We start from the raw sequence: 21,372 nt of genomic DNA, 5'->3' as shown, positions 1-21,372 counted from the left end.
GAAGAGCTGCCCAGGTTCCATGTCTGTTTTAGCATGTTTTCTACAGTTGGATGCCCTTTCTAATGCCAACCACTTTACAGAGTGTATGGGTGTTTTTAGACAGCACTGGCACGGGGGCTTTTACATGGCACCAGCACCCTAAAGCCTGCAAGATTAGGATTACTCAACTGAAGAGGGACGCAAGGGACATGCCTGTGTGCAAGGACAACCATGATTTTACTTAGCCTGATGTGTCTTCTAAAGCACAGCAAACTGCCAGAAGTCTCGGTCCCTTATCATCACCTCTGTGAGGCCCAAACTCTGAAGATCCTTTCTCACCACTTTATCATACATTTCTGGATCTACCCTCCACAATTAGAGATTGACACTTCTTGATGCAGCTGTCTTCAGCAAAAAAATAATGACAGCAATATTCACAATTAGAATAATTAAATATGTAGCTGTTATCAACAGTAACATTTGTCAGCATCAAATTCTATAATAAATTCTATAGTAAAGTTGCACCATTCCTATGAATAAAAAAAAAATGAACTAAATAAACCCATGAGAATTTCCTTACCTCAGAGGTAACTGTAGGTTTCATTTGGAGATGACTCACTCGTTTGGACAGAATTTTATGAATGAAGTTCATTAGATTTGGAAGAACTGCTAGAACACAAGACCCACCAAAGTCTAGATTTTTCTGGGAAAATTTTGGTTTTGTAGATAATTCTTTCAGTGCATTTATATCAGTGATACTGCAAATAAATAATTACAAACACAAACTCATTTAAATTAGTGTTACAAACTAAAGAGTAATATATATATATATATATATAATTATTATTTGAGGGAATAAAATCCAAACTTACAAGGAAAAAATTCAATTTAGAAATACCAAATCAAATTTCACACAATATAATAAATATATTAAAAACATATAGAAAAAATTAGAAAAAAAACACCTTTTATATTATATAAGTTTTTATTATTTTTTGCAATTTACTTAATCTTTGACATTTTATTGTTATTTTAATTTTTGTATTATATGTAATTTTCTAAATGGTGTAATTTAATTTAATTGTTCCTTTTGAATTGATAAAAGGTGGGTTTTTTCTAATTTTATATATATATATATTGTATATATATACACATATTGAGAGATGGTATTTATTTTAGCTGAATGCATAAAGATATTGTCACACTAATTCAAGTATTTATCAGATGGTAAAACTTTAATGGTTACCCAGATGTCCATATGTAACGAAATGGTTACCCAGATGTCCAGATGTGGTGGACAATGAAAAACCTGGCTGATGACAGTCAAGGCTGATCTGGAACATAACCTAGGCCCCCATATCTACAGTGTTCATTGCTCGAATAGGGAGTGGTTGGAGATCATGTGGTCGCTTAGCCTCAAATTGCCAGGCCTGGTTGGCATTTGTGAGAGATACAGCATTGAGGATGAATGAAGCCAGCTCAACCCACCCCGGGTGAATGCTGTCAAGTCAGTCAGTCAGTCAGATGTCCTCCAACTGGGACAGAGATGAATAACTGACACCGTTAAGAAATATAAACCTTGCAAAGCAAAGAAAAGAGAATGGTAGATAGATACTTAGTCAAGTAGGTAGATACACCATATAAACACTAGTAAAGTATTTTCACTGTGTGAACTTCAGTGTCAATGCAAATACAAAAGACAATATACACACACACACATCTATCAGTCACAGGCAAACTATAGCCTGAAGGACTTTCTGAATTGCACACTAATGAAATAGGTCCTTGGAGTTTCTTTTTTCTTTTAGTGTAGTCTGCATTGTCTGATGCAATATGCTTCTTGAAAAAAGGTTGCCTATGCCTTGTATACCATCATCATCATCATTTAATGTCCATGTTTCATGTTCATATGAGTTAGACCAGTGCTTTTCAACCTTTTTGCTGGAGCGGAACCCCAAAGAAACATTCCACTGGCTCGAGGAACCCCTGTGCAATAATTTAATTGTCTTATGCACACATATCTGCACAGGAGAATTAAAAATTACTGCCGATTTTAGCAGTTTTGTAACTTCTTGCGGAACCCCTGGACTGTACTGGCGGAACCCTAAGGTTCCGCAGAACCCTGGTTGAAAACCACTGAGTCAGACAGTTTGTCAAGATCCAATGGGCTCAAAGATTGCATTGTGCTCTAGTAGGATGGTTTCTATAGTAGGCTGTTCTTCCTAATGCCAACCGTTTTACAGCATGTAGTGGGTGCTTTTTACATTCCACCAGTACTAGTGAGGTCAGCATTCAGTTCACAAAATTATAACCCTGAGTGGGGTGGGGTGTGGAGACAGCTTTATGCTAAGAGATGAAGGATTAAAATATGAGAGAAAGCAAAGCAGGTATCTTGAAGTAGAAGAGAGTTACATGGTTACACTTCAAAGAGGAGGGTTAGAATGATCAGTAGGAGCTGCACAAATAATGGTGATGTCTCCGGGTGGATCCATAAGGTACAAGGTGAGCAGAAGTGGGAGGAGTGTGGCTGCAAGAATATGTGGAGGAGCAAGAGATGGGAGAATGGAAGAGGAGAGGGAGATATAAGAAACAACTGCAAGGATAAGATAATGTTGAAGAGTGGATGTAGGGAATGGTAGATAAGAAGTGGGGGATGATTAATGATGCATGGATTGGAGAAGGTAGAGGGTGGAAGGTGCTTAATCTGATTAACCCTTTCGTTACTGTATTTATTTTGAGATGTTCTGTGTTTCTTTCAATTACTTTAAATATAACAAAGAATTTAGTAAAATAACTTAGTTATCATTAAGCTGGTGTTAGGATCATAAATTGTGACTAAGGTTCGGTGGAAGATTTTAATTCAAGACTTATGAAAACAAGGCATTTGTACTACAGAACCAGAGCCAGTTTCAGCCGGGTTGGAAACGAAAGGGTTAAAGATACGTTCAAAAGACAACTTGGTCAAGCTCCTGCAAGTCAAACTTTTCAATAGCAGCAACTTGCCTGCATGTTTAAAAGCAAGTGAGACATGGGCGACTACAAAGAAATGAACAGTGATTGGTTATGACACAAGAGGGCTGTGGAAGAATCCAAGCTAGGAATAGCATCAAAGGAGTATATACAAAACCAGGTAATTCAAGAATGGGGTGAATGATATGATTCCAAAATGCTGAAAACACAAGTTTTGCTGAAGTAAGAGGTCGACCCGAGCAGCTGTCAAGAGGTATCCAAGAGATGAGCAGAGACCTTTCAGAAAACCTTCAAAAGGATGAGAGAATGACAGTGAAACGATTCTGGTCCAAATAAAAGAAAACAATGCAATGAAGGGAAGAATGGAAATGCATTGTGACCAGCTGTGTATGAGGACATCTGATGGTCTGATCAATAAGATCTTCATTACAGACCAAATTAGAAATATTTGCTCTGAGAATATGTTGACAAATGACAGAGAGGGAGACACTATGTTCATTGGTTTTGCTTCGATAATGCACCAAGGAAGCTAGAGGTCAGAGGATCAGTCCCAGATTTCCCTTTTTTGTAGTTACTAAAATTAAAACCTGCAGTCTTTAATTCTTCAACAGATTTTAAGTTATTATTTAAAAATTACGAATTGCACAAAATGGTTTTAAAATATTACCAATCAAATTACAGTGTAGATAATGAATATAGTAAGATAAAATTAAATATAACAAACAACAAAAAAAAAAGGTAACTTACTGAAATATCTGGTCATACCGCATGCAAAATGGAATTTTTTGAATGAAAATAGTATGGAAACAATCTCTATTTTGAGAATCCAATATTTCAAGAGTAATAGAAGCTTCATGCTGCAACTGAAGGGACAAAAATTGAAAGTCAAAGACAAGTTAAGAATAGTCAATTCAGCCAATACAAATACAAACCACACACACACACTCAGATCCTATATATTTTCAGGCTGTATTCGGCTTCCTTGCATAATTTTATGATAAATGAATTTACAAAGACCAGTTTAACAAGGACCAAGTTAATTATTTTATAATGTATAGCATGCATATTTAATACAAACATGTAAACATAATTTATTCCATACTGAATAATTTATTACTACATGAAAAAGGCTGTGAAACAGCTGTAATCTTAAGGATGGCAGCGACTATATTTATATCGAAGTGATTTCTCTACTACTATAATCATTTCTTAAATATAGCCACAAAACATGTCGTTTTCCCCCCTATTATATACGTTTTTATTATTATTTTTTGCAATTTACTTAATCTTTGACATTTTATTGTTATTTTAATTTCAATTTTTCTATTATATGTAATTTTCTAGATGGTGTAATTTAATTGTTCATTTTGAATTGATAAAAGGTGTTTTTTTTCTAATTTTTTATATATATATTATATTGTGTGAAATTTGATTTAGTATTTCTAAATTGAATATTTTTCCATGTAAGTTTGGATTTTATTCCCTCAAATAATAATAATTATATATATATATCATGATCATCATTCAACATCTATCTGCCATGCTGGCATGGGTTAGATAATTGGACAGGATCAACAAGATATGAATCTACTTCAAGTTCCAACATTTGTTTCGGTATGGTTTCCACAGTTGGGTGCCCTTCCTAGCACCAACCACTTTATAGAATATACTGAGTGCATATTTTCATGACACTGGCCAATAAAGTTATCAAGTAACTTGCAACACAAATAAAAAGATTCCTTGATGAAAGGAGATTGTAATAGAATTGGAGGTGGCTTTATGCCAGGTGTTGAGAGGCTAAAGTACAATACAAGGACAGGCCCAGGTGTTTGCATTTATAATGGTGAGAGGGAATAACTGGCATGATGACAATGACAGTGGTGACAAGGTGTCAGAGCAGGCTCTCAAAATACAAGTGAGTATGAAAGAATACTAAGAATCAGGAAGAGTGGATGGATAAGTTTATTAGCATGTGAGAGGAGAGTGACAGGTAGAGGTAAAGGTGAATGTAATGAATGGCACAAGGGTATGGCATGGGTTGAATAATTTTATTAAAAGCTTCTACTATCTTTCTTCATTACTTCCAAAATTAATTGAAACTTATGGGCTATGTGCTTTGTGAGAAATATATTCAGGAAAAGTTTAACTAGGACTCAACACAATGAAACAGCAAGATTTGAACAGGTTCTAAATACTGTGAGGTATCAAACTCAAAACCATAGAGCATTGTATAATAATCAGATTTCTGCCTCTCACATCTACTTTCACTTTCTATACTAGCAAGGATTGTACAAATTATCACTGTTCAAATCAACTCTCATTTGGAGTTACTGCCCTCCGACAGAAACACATGATGCATTACAGAGACTAAGTAAAATGTAAAAAGCAAAGCCTTACTTCCAAATATGTGTAAGATGATAAAGCAGCTGTAAAATTAAGAAATCCAGTGGAGTCTACAAAAGTTACATCAAAAGCTTCTATAAAACTGTCTAAAGTTGGTGCATTTTCTTGTGATTCTTGATTGTAGAAGCTGATACCATCTTTAACCCAGTCAGTGTTTGCTGGAGGAGAAACAAAAAAAAAAAAAAATTATACATCACTACTAAATCTAATCAATCCAAATTCAACAAAATTTCCAGCTTTTCTAAATAAAAAGATTTCTCTAAGCTAGTAAGTGAAGTGAAAGAAACAGCAGAAACCAATTTTAAAAAGAAGTTAAACATTTGAATATAGCTAAGGCTACCCCACCCATCCATCCATTATTACTGAACATGTAAATCAATACAACACAACCCTTTAGCATTTAAACTGGTCATATCCAGCCCAAATATTTTCCGTTTTATGATTAAACTATTCAGATCCAGCCTCTCACACCTACACTACAATGTCAACCTAAAAATAAAGTATCTCATCATTGAAATTTTTAACCCTTTAGTATTTAAACTGGCCATATCCGGCCAAAATATTTAATCTGTTTTATGTTCAAACTGACCAGATCCAGGCCCTCACACCTACCCTACAATGTTATTCTACATTAAGTAATTACACCATCAAGATCTTGAAGATATGAGATAATGCATGATTAATTCAAATCAATGTGAATCAATAAGCATTAGGTTTGATTGAATAATCTGAACTCTAAAGGGTTAAACAATAAGATAATTCATGATTAATTCAAAACAATGTGAATAAATAAGCATTACTTTTAGCAGAATAACCTGAATGCTAAAGGGTTACAAGCACACATATAGCAGAATCAGCTGATAGCTATTCTATCCAGAACCCTTAAACATAATATATTCTTTTTAGAACTGGTAAGATATTTGTAAAGAGAGATTTGGGACAAAACCTTGAGCAGTTGAAATAACTTAAGAGAACTTAAAATGTTAAAAATTAATTAATGTCCCATCTTCAATAAATCTGCTTTTACATAAATTCATGATTCAATAACTTATATTCAATGGTAGCAACAACAAGAATATAGAATAAACAAAGCAAAAACTTACCAAGGTTGTACAGGGTTGTCCGGAACACCTGATAGCTACTCATTAATTTATTCAGTCTCTTCAGCTTAAGAAGGTAGGCTACATACATTGAAATTATAAAACCAGACACAGCACCATAACCCTGCAAGGGAATATAATAGTTATAAATACAAATAATGGAGTGAGGTACCACAACATCAGTCATGTAACCCTTCTATTGCTGACAATTACCCTAATTCTGAGAACAAACTTATGCTTTTTCAGAGGAAAAGGCTTCTGCCTGAAATGTTAAAACTTTTCTTCGTGACAAGATGATTTTATTACACTTTGTGAAATTCTTATAGGGTTAGTTAATAATTATTCTAGGAAGGGCATCCAGCTGTAGAAACTCTGCCAGATCCAGATTGGCCGGTTTGAATGCTAAAGGGTTAATAACTGTTTTATCATAAGAAACAAAACAAAAGAATACAAATATATATATATACTCACTGTATTCAAGTTTCTTTGCTGGAGCCAAACTTTTAAAAGAATAATTCCATCTTTTAGCTGACCACTGTCAACACACAGAGATTCTTTGAGTAAATTTTGATTTTCTGTGATCAGCAGATCTTTTAAAATGGACATGTTGTAGTGGGGTGTAGGGAGCAATAGATTTTCCTCATCATCTGAAATATATAATACATATGGATGGATGAGGAGAGATGTGTGAAGAAGTGCCACTCCTAAACTGTTGAAGGAATCCGAGGTAGAGGTAGACCCAGGAAGACATGGGACAAGGTGGTCAAGCATGACCTTCGTACTTTGAGCCTCACAGAGGCTATGACGAAAGACCGAGACCTCTGGAGATATGCTGTGACTTCGAAGACCCGACAAATGAAGTGAGTTCATGGCTCGCAGGACGGCCTGCTGTGCTAACCTTGAGGAGACCTGTTGAGTCAAGTTCGCCAGCATCAAAATAAAAATTCAAATGGAAATTGTAGTCAAGACACCCGTGCCGGTGACACATAAAAAGCACCGTCCGAACATGGCAGATACTAGCTTCGCCTGACTGGCATCCATGTCGGTGACACGTAAAAGCACCAACCGATCATGGCCGTTTGCCAGCCCGCTCTGGCCCCTGTGCCGGTGGCTCGTAAAAAATACCCACTACACTCACGAAGTGGTTGGCGTTAGGAAGGGATCCAGCTGTAGAAACACTGCCAAATCAGACTAGAGCCTGGTGCAGCCTCCATGGCTTACCAGACCCCGGTCGAACCGTCCAACCCATGCTAGCATGGAAAACGGACGTTAAATGATGATGATGATATGTCATAAAAATAGTTGTTGTTGTGTAGACCCATATCATCCCTGATTAATGAAACACCCATAGTATATCAACAGTTGCCATTGATATCATACCTCAGTATGGAATGCAGTATTACTCTGAATATATGGCACTCCTGGTCTCCAGTCTATTTCTGCACAACGAGATTCCAGTAATGACTACAGGCAGGGAAGATGGACTTGGTCTCAGCATGATAATTGCTGCCCTTCTTCCCCTATTTTGTGGCCAGTAAGGCTATTAATATTGTAGTTAGATCCATTTGTATGTGTTTATTATATTTCTTTGGGACTGATTTTAGGATATCAGTGGAAGACTTGGAAGTGGCAGTTTATTTGGACTTTAAATGGGATGTAAGATTAAGACAAATGTTTCAGCCACCCCCACTGTCAAGGTACCTCCCCTTTTGTCTTGCAAGTTACTTGACAGTGTCACTAACGCTGGTGTCATAAAAACTGTATCCAGTACACATTGTCTGAAGGGCGTCCAGCCATAGAAACCATGCCAAAACAGATGTTTCTCAACAACTTCCAGCTCAATTGGATCCTGTCAAATTGTCCAACCCTTAGAAGCAGACGAGGCTGGCAACGGCCAATCGTGACTGTTGCCAGCCTCGATTGGCCTCCGTGCAGGTGGCACGTAAAAAGCACCATCCGATCATGGCCATTTGCCAGCCTCGTTTGGCATGTAAAAAGCACCCACTACACTCATGGCGTGGTTGGCGTTAGGTAGGGCATCAAGCTGTAGAAACACTGCCAGATCAAACTGGGCCTGGTGTAGCCTTCTGGCTTCCCAGACCCCAGTTGAACCATCCAACCCATGCTAGCATGGAAAGCGGACGTTAAACGATGATGATGATGATGATATACCAAATCAACAATTAAAGATTACCTTCAAAACAAGATGTAAAATTTAATGTAAATAAAGAGAGAAAGAAAGAAAGAAAAAGAGTTTTTACCTTTGACCTCGGCATCTGTTCCTGAATAAAACCAAGCCTGTCGCACATTGCTCTTGTTGTGAGAAAATCGTGAATGTTTAAAATAAGTGGTCACTGGATGAATGTGAACCTCACAACTATCTTTGGCATCTGAAACAGAAGTTAGAAGAATTAAGGTCCGTAAATTATTTATGAAAGAACAATATAGAGAATAAGGACAGAACAATTTCATTGCCTTAAAGGCAATGATCAATATAAGAGAAAAGCAAGAATAAATTAGTACAGTTTTGAGGGAAAAAAACATGAAATTAACACCAGGATCAGTAGGCATTAATTTATAACATTGAGATTAATTACTCTTTCATTAACCCTTTAGCGCTTAATCCGGCCCAAATATTCCACCTGTTTTATGTTAAAACTGTCTGGATCCAACCTCTCACACTTACCCTACAATGTCATTTTAAAAATATATAGCCACACCATTTAAATTTTGATGTTGCAAAATAATATGTGATTAATTCAAAACAGTATGAATTAAATAAGCAATAAATTTCACAAAGAAATCTGAATGCTAAACGGTTAAATAAATAAATAAATACATTAGGCAGCTACTTCATAATACATTATTGATTTTCCTAAATCAATAAATATTATTTTAAATTACATAAAAATTATTAAGCTGATGTAAAATATAATTATCCTGATATAAACTATAATTGATATAAAATTACAATACATTTATCAAACATAACTCAAAAACACTGAAGATTGGAAATTAGCGGTGTAAGAAACTCTCAGGATTAAAATGAAATTAGCAGGTATCAAACAGCAATTAAACATGTGCCACCTGTGCCGGTGGCATGTGTAAAAAGATTCGAGCGAGGTCATTGCCAGTACTGCCTGACTGGCCCCCGTGCAGGTGGCACATAAAAAGCACCCACTACACTCTCGGAGTGGTTGGCATAAGGAAGGGCATCTAGCTGTAGAAACTCTGCCAGATCAAGACTGGAGCCTGGTGCAGCCATCTGGTTGCCGACCCTCAGTCAAAATCGTCCAACCCATGCTAGCATGGAAAACGGATGTTATATGATGATGATGGTGATGATGATGACGATGATTGAGATGGATGGTTTTAACACAGTTCTGGTACAAACATGGTTCGATAAGCTAACAAATTTGTTCCAATTACAAGCAATCATTATAATTAATTAGGGTTTAAAATATCTGTAGCTCAATATCTGCAGAAAAAAAAATGGTCAAGGACAGAGTTTGATTGTAACATCACTTTTATATTTAGCAAAGTCTCAAAAAAAACCATTCATATTTGCCAATAAAGGAACAAAATACATCTCACAATGATCTAAAATTTCCAAATGTCTAACAAGAAATATATTTTTTATCCATCACTTATCAAGAACTTGCATGTTGATTTGGTCCCATTAAATTGTAATTCACAAAAAGAGATTAAAATAAAATAGAAAAGACAAATGAATTTTTGTAAGAAACATTACCAAACACAGATCATCTTACCTTGAAGAACAGCTATGAGTATTGGTTTATAAGGATCACCATGATGGTAAGTGAAGCTCAACTCTTCAACAAATGCTTCATTTTTCAGGTGTGCAGCCAAAGCCACCAAATACAGAGCTCTCTTACGGACATACCGCTGGTTCAGGAAGTCTCTAGTATCAAAGAATTTCTTAAAAACAAAAAAATAAGGTCTTTTGTAATATATTGAGCGATTTATCTTATACATTAACCCTTTCGTTACTGTATTTATTTTGAGATGTTCTGTGTTTCTTTCAATCATTTTTAAATATAGCAAAGAATTTAGTAAAATAACTTAGTTATCATTCAGCTAGAGTTAGGAACATAAATTGTGACTAAAGTTTTGGTGGAAGATTTTAATTTAAAACTTATGAAAACAAGACATTTGTACTGCAGAGCCAGAGCCGGTTTTGGCCGAGTTGGTAATGAAAGGGTTAAAGTATATTAGTCCATAGACTTACTTTCTGCAAGATGGCGTTCAATAATAGAAGATCAGTTCATAAAAAAACAATACAACTGGGAATTAAATCCAGTCAGATTCAGACTTAGGATCTACAAATCTATTTTGATTGAAATTTATAGCAAATAATTTATTTTCTTTAATCCTTGTATCTTGTATGTGATAAACGAATTCTAAATCAGAGTTAAATAAAAAAGAGAAAACACAGAAGTGGCTTCTTGTTGACACAAAAAAGAAATTAATTGATTATTTTTCCTATTATTCTTTAATAGCTTAAACCAGTGACTCCCAGTCTGGAATTCACAGATTCCTGGGGGTCTGTGAAGGTAATCTATAAGATGAGTCCAAAATGTATATATCTGAAACTTTATACACATCAAGTACAAGATCAACTTTGGCAGGTCACATCACACAACAAAAGTGTTCTGAATATGCAGTGATTGCTTGTGTGTGAGTTTGATTCTGAACTTTAATAATCATATTAGCACAAGGATTAATGGTATAGCAACCAATGAAACTGTTGCTATGAATACTGTATATTGTGAATATGGTATAGGACCGTTCATCATGAGCATGCTTAACAAGAAACTATGATTACCAGTGACATTAATGCAAAAGGCCACAAGAGAATAAGATATAATTAGATATGACCAGCATTAATTTAAAGATCATATTTAATTACGACAATATTCAGTGGATCGACACCCAATGGGTTCATGCTGATTTCTAAGATGAAATATTGATATATCTTAAACTGAATCCACAAAATATTTCATGTTAATACTTACCTTTGGAATCTTCACAGCAATGTCAACATGGAGCCCTATTTTAAGACAGGTGTCTAATGGGAAACTACCAATAATATTTACTGACGATGGTGGGTGAAAGCAGAATGTCCCTTCAACTGTAGAGGGTTTCTGTACCAAAGGAACTGAAAGACCACATTTCTGAACCCATTCTTGATCATTTAGCTGGAAAAAAAAAAGAAAATATTTTTCTCATTTTGGAAAAATAATTTGTTTAGAATATACAAAAGCACAATGGCTATGAGGATAAAATGCTGAACAACTGACCACACTTACTACACTTAATGTATTCTATCCCTTGTTCTAGTTTTCCCAGACTGAACAAAACACCCTCACTCTTACTAGTGAGATCATTCACACAGGCATACACACATGCATACAATAGGCTTTGTACCAACACTACCTACCAAAGTTATTCATAAGGGATTGGTCAACACAGGAACTGAACCTGAAATCACATACTCTCTCTCTCTTTTACTTGTTTCAGTCATTTGACTGCGGCCATGCTGGAGCACCGCCTTTAGTCGAGCAAATCGACCCCGGGACTTATTCTTTGTAAGCCCAGTACTTATTCTATCGGTCTCTTTTGCCGAACCGCTAAGTGACGGGGAGGTAAACACACCAGCATCGGTTGTCAAGCAATGCTAGGGGGACAAACACAGACACACATACATATATATATATATAGATATATACGACAGGCTTCTATCAGTTTCCGTCTACCAAATCCACTCACAAGGCATTGGTCATCCCGGGGCTATAGCAGAAGACACTTGCTCAAGATGCCACGCAGTGGGACTGAACCTGGAACCATGTGGTTGGTAAGCAATCTACTTACCACACAGCCACTCAACACATAGTTGAGAAATGGATATCTTACTACACAGGCAAACCTGCATCTTGTAAATATAAAAAGGAATATCCTTCCTTATATCATTTGTGACAATAAATAGTGTCGACAACAACCCTAACCCTGAAACCAAATGTTATTTATGCATTACTATAGAACAGAATAAATTCATACAATGACTTTTAGTTTCTCTCTTACAGAATATTTTATGAAGTGTTTCTTAAAACCAGCATCATGATTACAATATCTTTGATATCAGAAATGTGACTAACTTTGAAATCCTGCAAGTCAAACAATAAACACTCATTAGAGATGTACTTGCATAGCAAGTGACTTGATCTGAGATCGTGAGCTGGAACGAAAACAATTTCAGCATAGAAGGTGCTTATAAGCCATTTAAGAAACACACAAAACCGTTAGATTCACTTCAACATTTAAATTTAATTTGTCAAAATATTTTCGGTGCTTTGAGACCACGACCTGTTCACTACGAAGCTTTGTCAGTGGACAGGTCGCAGTCTCAAAGTGACGAAAATATTTTGCGAAATTAAATTTAAATGTTGAAGTGAATCTAACGGTTTTGTGTGTTTCTTTAATGGCTTATAAACACTCAGGTAAAAGAATGACTTACCTGGTAGCTTTCACCTTTAGGTAAGTTCTGTAAGACATCAACAAGTTTCTGTACACTTTTCTCTATTTTCATTCTCTTCGCAAAACTGACCTTCACCTCCGACAAAAGCTCTTTAATCTTTAAAAAGAAACCAACATCACTCGGTATCAATGACTGCTCTCAATTTAAAATACTCATTTCCATTTTTTAAACAAAAGTTGATTAACAAATATGCTTTCTTTTCATTGGAACGAATCTTTCACACATACACATGGACCTTAAGTTTTAAAGTTAGGACCTAGTTTGGAAAATGATAGCTTGAAGTGGCTTTTCATAAATGAAACTGTATTGTTTTGATTGTATTGAAAACGTCAAAAAATAATTATTCTCCATCTAAATTATAGGAATGACCCTGCCCTGGATCTGCATATTTTCACCTGTTTTCATCATCATTATCATTTGCCCCCGTGCCGGTGGCACGTAAAAAGCACCATCCGTCCATGGCCGTTTGCCAGCCCCGTCTGGCACCTGTGCGGGTGGCATGTAAAAAGCACCCACTACACTCACGGAGTGGTTGGCGTTAAGAAGGGCATCCAGCCGTAGAAACACTGCCAGATCAGACTGGGCCCGATGCAGCCTTCTGGCTTCCCAGACCCCAGTTGAACCGTCCAACCCATGCTAGCATGGAAAGCAGACGCTAAATGATGATGATGATGATTTTATGTCCACTTTCTATGCGGACATGGGTGGGATGGGTCATCACAGCCAAAGTTACTGCTTAAGAGGCTTCACTGTTCTAACAGAATGGTGCTCATGTGTGTCATTTGGCTTGGTGCCCCTCCCGTTACCAGCTACTTCACAGAAGGTACTGGGTGCATTTTACCATGGCACCAACCATCTCATCATCATAATCATCATCTTTTATTGCCCATTTGCGATGCTGGCAGGGTTAGAGGGACCTCATGACCCTACATGTCTTTGCTCATTAGCCAACGATTTTACAATGTGAACAGCAGGTGGGGTACCTTGTACACAATGTAAATGTAGGGCAGTGGTTTTCAACCAGGGTTCCGCGGAACCTTAGGGTTCTGCCAGTACAGTCCAGGGGTTCCGCAAGAAGTCACAAAACTGCTAAAATCGGCAGTAATTTTTAATTCTCCTGTGCAGATGTGTGTGCATAAGACTATTAAATTATTGCACAGGGGTTCCTCGAGCCAGTGGAATGTTTCCTTGGGGTTCCGCTCCAGCAAAAAGTTTGAAAAGCACTGATGTCGGGAGTGGTCAGTAACCAAAAGCCTGTAGACTGAAGTGACAATGGAATGGGTACAATAACAAAGGGACGGTATGTGTATTTGCTGAAAGGACCGAGGAGGGGAACAGGGGAAAGAAGAATAACATCAGAACCAGAAGTGGGAAGATGGAAGGAGCAAGAATATAAAAAGAAAGCAGGGATATATGAAGGTGGTCCTTTTAGACTGAAAGTAGGGGTCCATCGAAGTTCACTCCTCAACCCCCTCCTATTCATCATTGTCCTACAGGCCATCACTAAGCTTAAGTTTGGCAGTCCATAGAAACTGAAGATCTAGTTCTTAAAGCTGAGTCTATAGTGGAATCAAAACAGCAATTCCAGAGAAGCAAAACCTAGAATCAAGAGGCCCTGAAGTAAACTTAGCAATGACTAAGTTGTTATTAAGTAGGAGAAAAAACAAAATATCAAGATCATCAGGAAAATGACCTAGCTCAACATGCAGAAAAGTACTATGTATAAACTTCATATGCAGTACCCAATGTAAGCTATGGACACAAGATGTAGTGAAATCACAAATACCATTATCTATTTCTTTATTACCCACAAGGGGCTAAACATAGAGGGGACAAACAAGGACAGACATAGGTATTAAGTCGATTACATTGACTCCAGTGTGTAACTGGTACTTAATTTATCGACCCCAAAAGGATGAAAGGCAAAGTCGACCTTATCATCATTTAACATCTATTTTCCAACCTGGCATGAGTTGAACAGTTTGACAAGAGCTGGTTATGCAGAAAACTGCACCAGGCTTTCACTGTCTGTTTAGGCATGGTTTTTACGGTTGAATGGCCTTCCTAACACCAACCACCCAACAGAGTGGATTGAATGCTTTTTACATTGCATCAGCACCAGCAAAGTCAGTTTTGACATGGTTTTTACAGCTGGATGCCCTTCCAAATGTCAAGTACTTTACAGGGCAGACAAGGTGCTTTTTATGTGGCACTAATACTGGCACGGTCACCCAGTAACTTACAAGACAAAGATCTTTTGAGAAGGGGGCTCATTGGAGGAACTGGTCTTGTACCAGAGGGATAGAAACAGGTGACTTGTAGAGGAGATACATGGTTGTTTGTTCCTTCTCGAGCCATGCCTGGCTCATAAGGGCCGGTTTCCCAGTTTCCTTGGCGTATAGGTTCCCCACCTGGATGGGATGCCAGTCCGTCGGAGGTGAGCTGCAAGATGCAAGAGGGAAGAGTGAGAGACAGTTGTGGCAAAAGAGTCAGCAGAAGTTTCGCCATTACCTTCTGCCGGAGCCACGTGGAGCTTAGGCGTTTCACTCATAAACACACACACCGCCCGGTCTGAGATTCGAACCCGCGATCCCTCGACCACAAGTCCGCTGCTCTAACCACTAGGCCATGTGCCTCCACAGATACATGGTTACCCAGTCAGAGGGAGAAAGAGAGATCAAGAATGAAAACAAGAAACAGGTGTGTTGTTGTAGAGGAGATACATGATTACCCAGTAAGGCTGAGAGGAGCAAGAGAAAAAGTGGAAGAGTGCAAAAGAGGGTGGGAGATAGATGGTCACAAAGTGCCAGAACATACCCCTAAGTATGGTAGAGTATTGTCAAGGGTTCATGAGTAGGGAGTAGAGACTTCACATAAATGCAAAGAGTGGAGGGTGGGGTGAGGAATGCAGTAACTGGTGACACTTGGTATATAGAGAAGGTAGAGGACAACAGGTTAGCAATGATACAGTGAGCAGGGCAGTGAGAAAGAGATATAGTTTGGTTTGTTGGAGTAGGGTGTGTGGAAAATTTTATTGCTATATGTGGGTGGAACACACAGTGCTCCCACAACTCAGTTTTGCTGAAGCGGGCAGGTCTTCTCAAGAACATATCACTAGACCCAGACATCTCAGTCCATTGTCATCTCCTCCTGAGTTTGGTCTAACCACTTCATCCCATGTCTTCCCACGTCACCCTTTTCCACAAGTACCATCTACTTTCAGTGATTGGCACTTCTTCATACAGCTATCTTCGTTCATACACATCACATGTTCAAACCAACATAGTTTTCTTTCTTGTATGCTGCATCTGATTCCTCTTATGCCCAGCTTTTCTCTCAGCACATTTGCACTTTGTCGTACATGCACATTGATGTTGTACATCCAACACAGCATACTAAATTAATTCCTAGACAAACGTCATATGTGGAATATGCATTGGAATAATATATACTATGAGCACACCGGAAATAATTCTCTTAAATACCCAGATGGCTCACTAGAAGTAGTCAATGTTACCTAGGAGATATCACTAAATTTAACTGACTGGCACCAACATACTTCAAGCACTAATTCTACACTGTTTTCCTCCCTTTCTTTCTCTCTGCCGCTGCTTCTGAACCTGTTAGCTATATACCTTTTTCACTCAGACTTACCTCCTATTGTCATATGTGACATTTCCTAGACTGCTCAAATCTACTAACCCAAGACCTTACACCTCAGAAATGCAACTCTCTGGAATTACCCCAACGATCATGGAGACTGGTCTCCACTCCACAGATTAACTTATAGAAGATTTGTTTCATCTAAAATAAAACATAACTTGCCTGCATTCGGAAAAGAGAAGAATGTTGAAGATTTTCAATTTCTTTATATTCTTTCATTTCTTCAGCTGTTGGAGGTATTACATTTTTGTCACCACAAATCTTTTTCGTACTCCCTACTTGTTCCAAGTTTTGCTGTAATTAAAAAAAAAAAAAAAAAGGATAATTTCAAAAAGAAAAAAAGGTTATCATGATCGTCTCATTTCTATTCTTTTTTCAGAAAAATTTTGAAGTCATTAAGATATCATCATCATCATTTAACATCCATTTCCCGTGCTAGCATGGGTTGGACAGTTCGACCAGGGTCTGGGAAGCCAGGGGGCTGCACCAGGCTCCAGTCTGATCAGGCAGTGTTTCTACAGCTGCATGCCCTTCCTAACGCCAACCACTCCATGAGTGTAGTGGGTGCTATTTACATGCCACCGGCACAGGTGCCATGGGAGGCTGGCAGCGCCACGATCGGTTGGTGCTTTTTACGTGCCAGCAGCACAGAAGCCAGTCAAGGCAGCGCTGGCATCAGCCACGTTTGGATGGTGCTTTTTACGTGCCACCTACTATTTCCATTTGATATTTATTTTGATGATGATGTACTTGATGTGGCTGATATATTTCATTAAGACATAATACTTTTAGAACTACATAATCCAATGCCCTTCTCTTTCCTTTTTAAATTTGTTAAAATGGGATTTTAGTCCTTACTGGTTATGTAATTATATGGGAATGGGGGGATTATGCGATACCCATGCCCTTCATTGGGCAATGGAAATTAAACAGTATTGCTGATTCAATTCCATTTCACAGCAATAATGTGTAAAAATTTTCCGAGAATCACATAAAGAACTGGCACATTTGGCAGGCGGACGATCGTGGAGCGATGAATGAGTTGACAACACTTGCTGTGATAAAGTATTAGGTGAGATGATGGAGAGGTTAGTACATACCACCAGTATCATTACCTTCAGAAGTACACAAGTACCACCAGCTTACTACGATAGCCACCAAGAGTTTCTACGCGGTCCCTCACCTTGCTAGGCTAATTTCTCTCAAATCACACTATAAGATCTTAAATAAGGGCATGTTGAATGTAGTTCGATATTGAAAAAGACGTGATTATCACAGATGCAACAACTTTAATAAGCAGTTTGCTTGATTAAAACTGACCTGTATTTACTGAACACCATCACTATTATAACACATAACAAATAGATATCATCATCATCATCGTTTAACGTCCATTTTCCATGCTAGCATGGGTTGGACGGTTCAACTGGGGTCTGGGAAGCCAGAAGGCTGCGCCAGGCCCAGTCTGATCTGGCAGTGTTTCTACAGCTTGATGCCGTTCCTAACGCCAACCACTCCGTGAGTGTAGTGGGTACTTTTTACGTGCCACCTGCACAGGTGCCAGACGAGGCTGGCAAACGGCCACGATCGGAGGGTGCTTTTTACGTGCCACCGGCACGGAGCCAGACGAGGCTGGCAACGGCCACAATCGGATGGTGCATTTTACGTGCCACCAGCACGGAGGCCAGTCGGGGCGGCACTGGCAACGGCCACGTTCGGATGGTTCTCTTACGTGCCATCGGCACTGGTATCACAGCTACAATTTCCATTGACGTTGATCGATTTCGATTTTGATTTTCAGGTCTACACAAGTAGGGTTTGTGTCACAAGAAGGAAAGGTATGCATAAGTGGGCAGGCTATGTCCCAGGTAGAGGCCACAGGTTATGGTCTCACTTGTCCAGCTGGGTCTTCCCACGCACAGTGTACTTCCAAAGGTCTCGGTTTCTGGTCATTTCCTTGGTGAGACCTAATGTTCGAAGGTCGTGCTTCACCACCTCATCCCAGGTTTTCCTGGGTCTACCTCTTCCACAGGTTCCCTCAACCGCTAGGGTGTGGCACTTTTTCATACAACTATCCTCATCCCTGTTGTAATATTATCTATGTAATTATTATATTCAAGTTAATTTCATAACACAATACAGGTTTTAACTTCCACAAAAAGATGCAAAATATAAATAGATTTATGTTATCCGAATCTAATTATATTCTCTGTCGTTTGAGGTGACAATTCTTCAGGTGCTCTATTTCCTGTTTAGCATTTCCAACGTACTAAGAATCTATGTAGGAAATATGATCACGAATGTCTTCTGCAATAGATATCGTGGATCTTTTCGGTTTGAACGGTAGTTTTTTTAGAATAATTTCAACGTAACTAAACACTTTTAAACTTCGTATACTGGTAGAATGTGTTTATAAAACATCTTTTTCTCTTGGCTTTATTGAGAAAATTCTATGGTTTGTAAGATATTTGTTGGGTTTTTTCCTTCAATTTCTGCGATTTCAACCAATCACTGACGTCTATTGAGTTAAAAAGCATTCTGTGCCATATGAATATGTCCCTCGTTTAAGAAACAGATTGGGTTTATTTACATTTGTGAAGACAAAAAAGATACCCTTCCCCCACCCCTAACCCTAAAACAGATCGAAATGCAATAGATCGATACTAGGGTCATAATTATGGGTGACAATTTCATATGACACCGCTAGAAAAAACTGCCGTTCAAACCGAAAAGATCCGATATCGTTTGTGGTTAATCAAGGAGGACCACTTCAGGTAAACTTTTCAACAGAGTAACGAAATTATTTGAACAGAATAAACGAAGTCTTCATCGTCATACAGCTCTGAGTTTCTGGAAAAATACAAAATACAATACCTCAATTTTCTACATAAATTCTGAACATTACTTTAAAGACACATCCTTTAATTGTTTGCGTTACTAAAAGTTGAAAGTTATGTTATAGTAAAAACTTTTCGGAAACATTGTTTAGCAGGAAATATTTTGTTATGCAACCTGAATACTTACTCTTTTACTTGTTTCAGTCATTTGACTGCGGCCATGCTGGAGCACCGCCTTTAGTCGAGCAAATCGACCCAGGGACTTATTCTTTGTAAGCCCAGTACTTATTCTTTCGGTCTCTTTTGCCGAACCGCTAGGGGACGGGGACGTAAACACACCAGCATCGGTTGTCAACACACACACATACATATATATATATATACGACAGGCTTCTTTCAGTTTCCGTCTACCAAATCCACTCACAAGGCATTGGTCGGCCCGGGGCTATAGCAGAAGACACTTGCCCAAGATGCCACGCAGTGGGACTGAACCCGGAACCATGTGGTTGGTTAGCAAGCTACTTACCACACAGCCACTCCTGCGCCTTGAAAAATACTTTCATAACTAAAATAAACAGGGAATATTAACAGTTTTCCTTTAAAAAACACTAATCGGCTGCCTTGATATTCTGTAACCAAAAGATTAACATGAAGACGACTGAATTGCAAAATTTTCAAATGATGTGAATTAACCACGTGGAATGTTGGAAGGAGAGAAAAAAATCAAAACAGAGAGATAAAAAAATGTTAATATTTTCATAGCATATGGCAGAATTAAATTTATAAACATGATAAATACAAAAGATACGTACCTTGGAACTTTCGGTTGTTACAGTCGCAGAATATCTTCGTTTAGTCATAACAAATATTTGCCATAAAATACAAAACGTGAAAGTTTGTATGAAATGATGTACAACGGTGTTACCCGAAAATAGTTACCTTCTTAATTAAGTGTAGGATTTCAAAAAAATGTTTAACCTTTTCAAGGCTATATAAATGTAATATACGAAATTTAATCAAATCTTGTTAGGTACTATTCATGGGAAAACTAAAATACCAGTGACAACTTGAGTGTCGTTTTTTTTTGCTTTTTTTCGTGTTTATTTCATATTTTAAAAATATATTGTTCAAAATATTAATTTTCCAGTCTTTATTTTTCGGCTTACATATTTGATAATGAGAACATTCTCCAGACCAGTGCTTTTCAACCAGGGTTCCGTGGAACCTTAGAGTTCCGCAAGAAGTTACAAAAATGGTAAAATCGACAGTAATTTTTAATTCTCCTGTGCAGATATGTGTGCATAAGACAATTAAATTATTGCACAGGGGTTCCTCGAGCCAGTGGAATGTTTTCTTTGGGTTCCGCTCCAGCAAAAAGGTTGAAAAGCACTGCTCCAGACTGATAAAGGAGATAATTATTAAAATTTCAGCTTTAATATAGTCCTCTGAACTATATGTTAAATCAAATTTTAGGTATTTAATATGTTAAATCGGCGATCTTTCCAGTGTTGATATACTTCCTCCGAAAGATCCTCGCCACATTCTCTCCTTTCCAAAATGGACCATCTCCGACAGAGACGTTGGGAGAAAACTGACGCAGAGTTTGTGACAATTTACTGTTAAAATACATTTGGAATTTCTTGTTTATATTCAGATCGATACTGAATGCGCTGTCTACTTTTTGCAATTGCTAAACTTTCTGAAGATTTGCCCATGGCAAACGTCGGTGGATAACTTATTCAGCATCTCCATCATGTGAATGAATGAGATGCATTTGAGTCATCTTTTCGGATAAAAATTATCAAACTTTAAACCTCTCTCACATTTTTCTAAAACTTTTCTGGAACAAGTGAATAACAACAAC

General features: G+C 37.8%; 1 protein-coding gene across 1 annotated transcript in view; it reads right to left on the bottom strand.

The window, feature by feature from the left end:
• Positions 1-20,460, bottom strand: part of LOC115209415 (nucleolar protein 6) — a 41,277-nt gene extending 20,817 nt beyond the window's left edge. Inside the window, exons 1-11 of the mRNA XM_029777826.2 lie at positions 20,321-20,460; positions 16,834-16,965; positions 12,988-13,104; positions 11,489-11,671; positions 10,223-10,391; positions 8,714-8,842; positions 6,924-7,099; positions 6,456-6,576; positions 5,347-5,510; positions 3,697-3,812; positions 560-737 (exon numbers count right to left, since the gene is read on the bottom strand). Of these exons, the coding sequence (XP_029633686.1) occupies positions 560-737; positions 3,697-3,812; positions 5,347-5,510; positions 6,456-6,576; positions 6,924-7,099; positions 8,714-8,842; positions 10,223-10,391; positions 11,489-11,671; positions 12,988-13,104; positions 16,834-16,965; positions 20,321-20,368 (1,533 nt within the window). The 5' untranslated portion in view covers positions 20,369-20,460. The remainder of the gene's footprint in view (positions 1-559; positions 738-3,696; positions 3,813-5,346; positions 5,511-6,455; positions 6,577-6,923; positions 7,100-8,713; positions 8,843-10,222; positions 10,392-11,488; positions 11,672-12,987; positions 13,105-16,833; positions 16,966-20,320) is intronic.
• Positions 20,461-21,372: the final 912 nt, after the last annotated feature.

The sequence above is a fragment of the Octopus sinensis genome, linkage group LG3 (genome assembly GCF_006345805.1).
Source record: "Octopus sinensis linkage group LG3, ASM634580v1, whole genome shotgun sequence".
Classification (NCBI taxonomy): Eukaryota; Metazoa; Mollusca; class Cephalopoda; order Octopoda; family Octopodidae; genus Octopus; species Octopus sinensis.
Note: the sequence above shows the minus strand (reverse complement) of the source record. Positions and strands in the feature narration are given on the sequence as shown.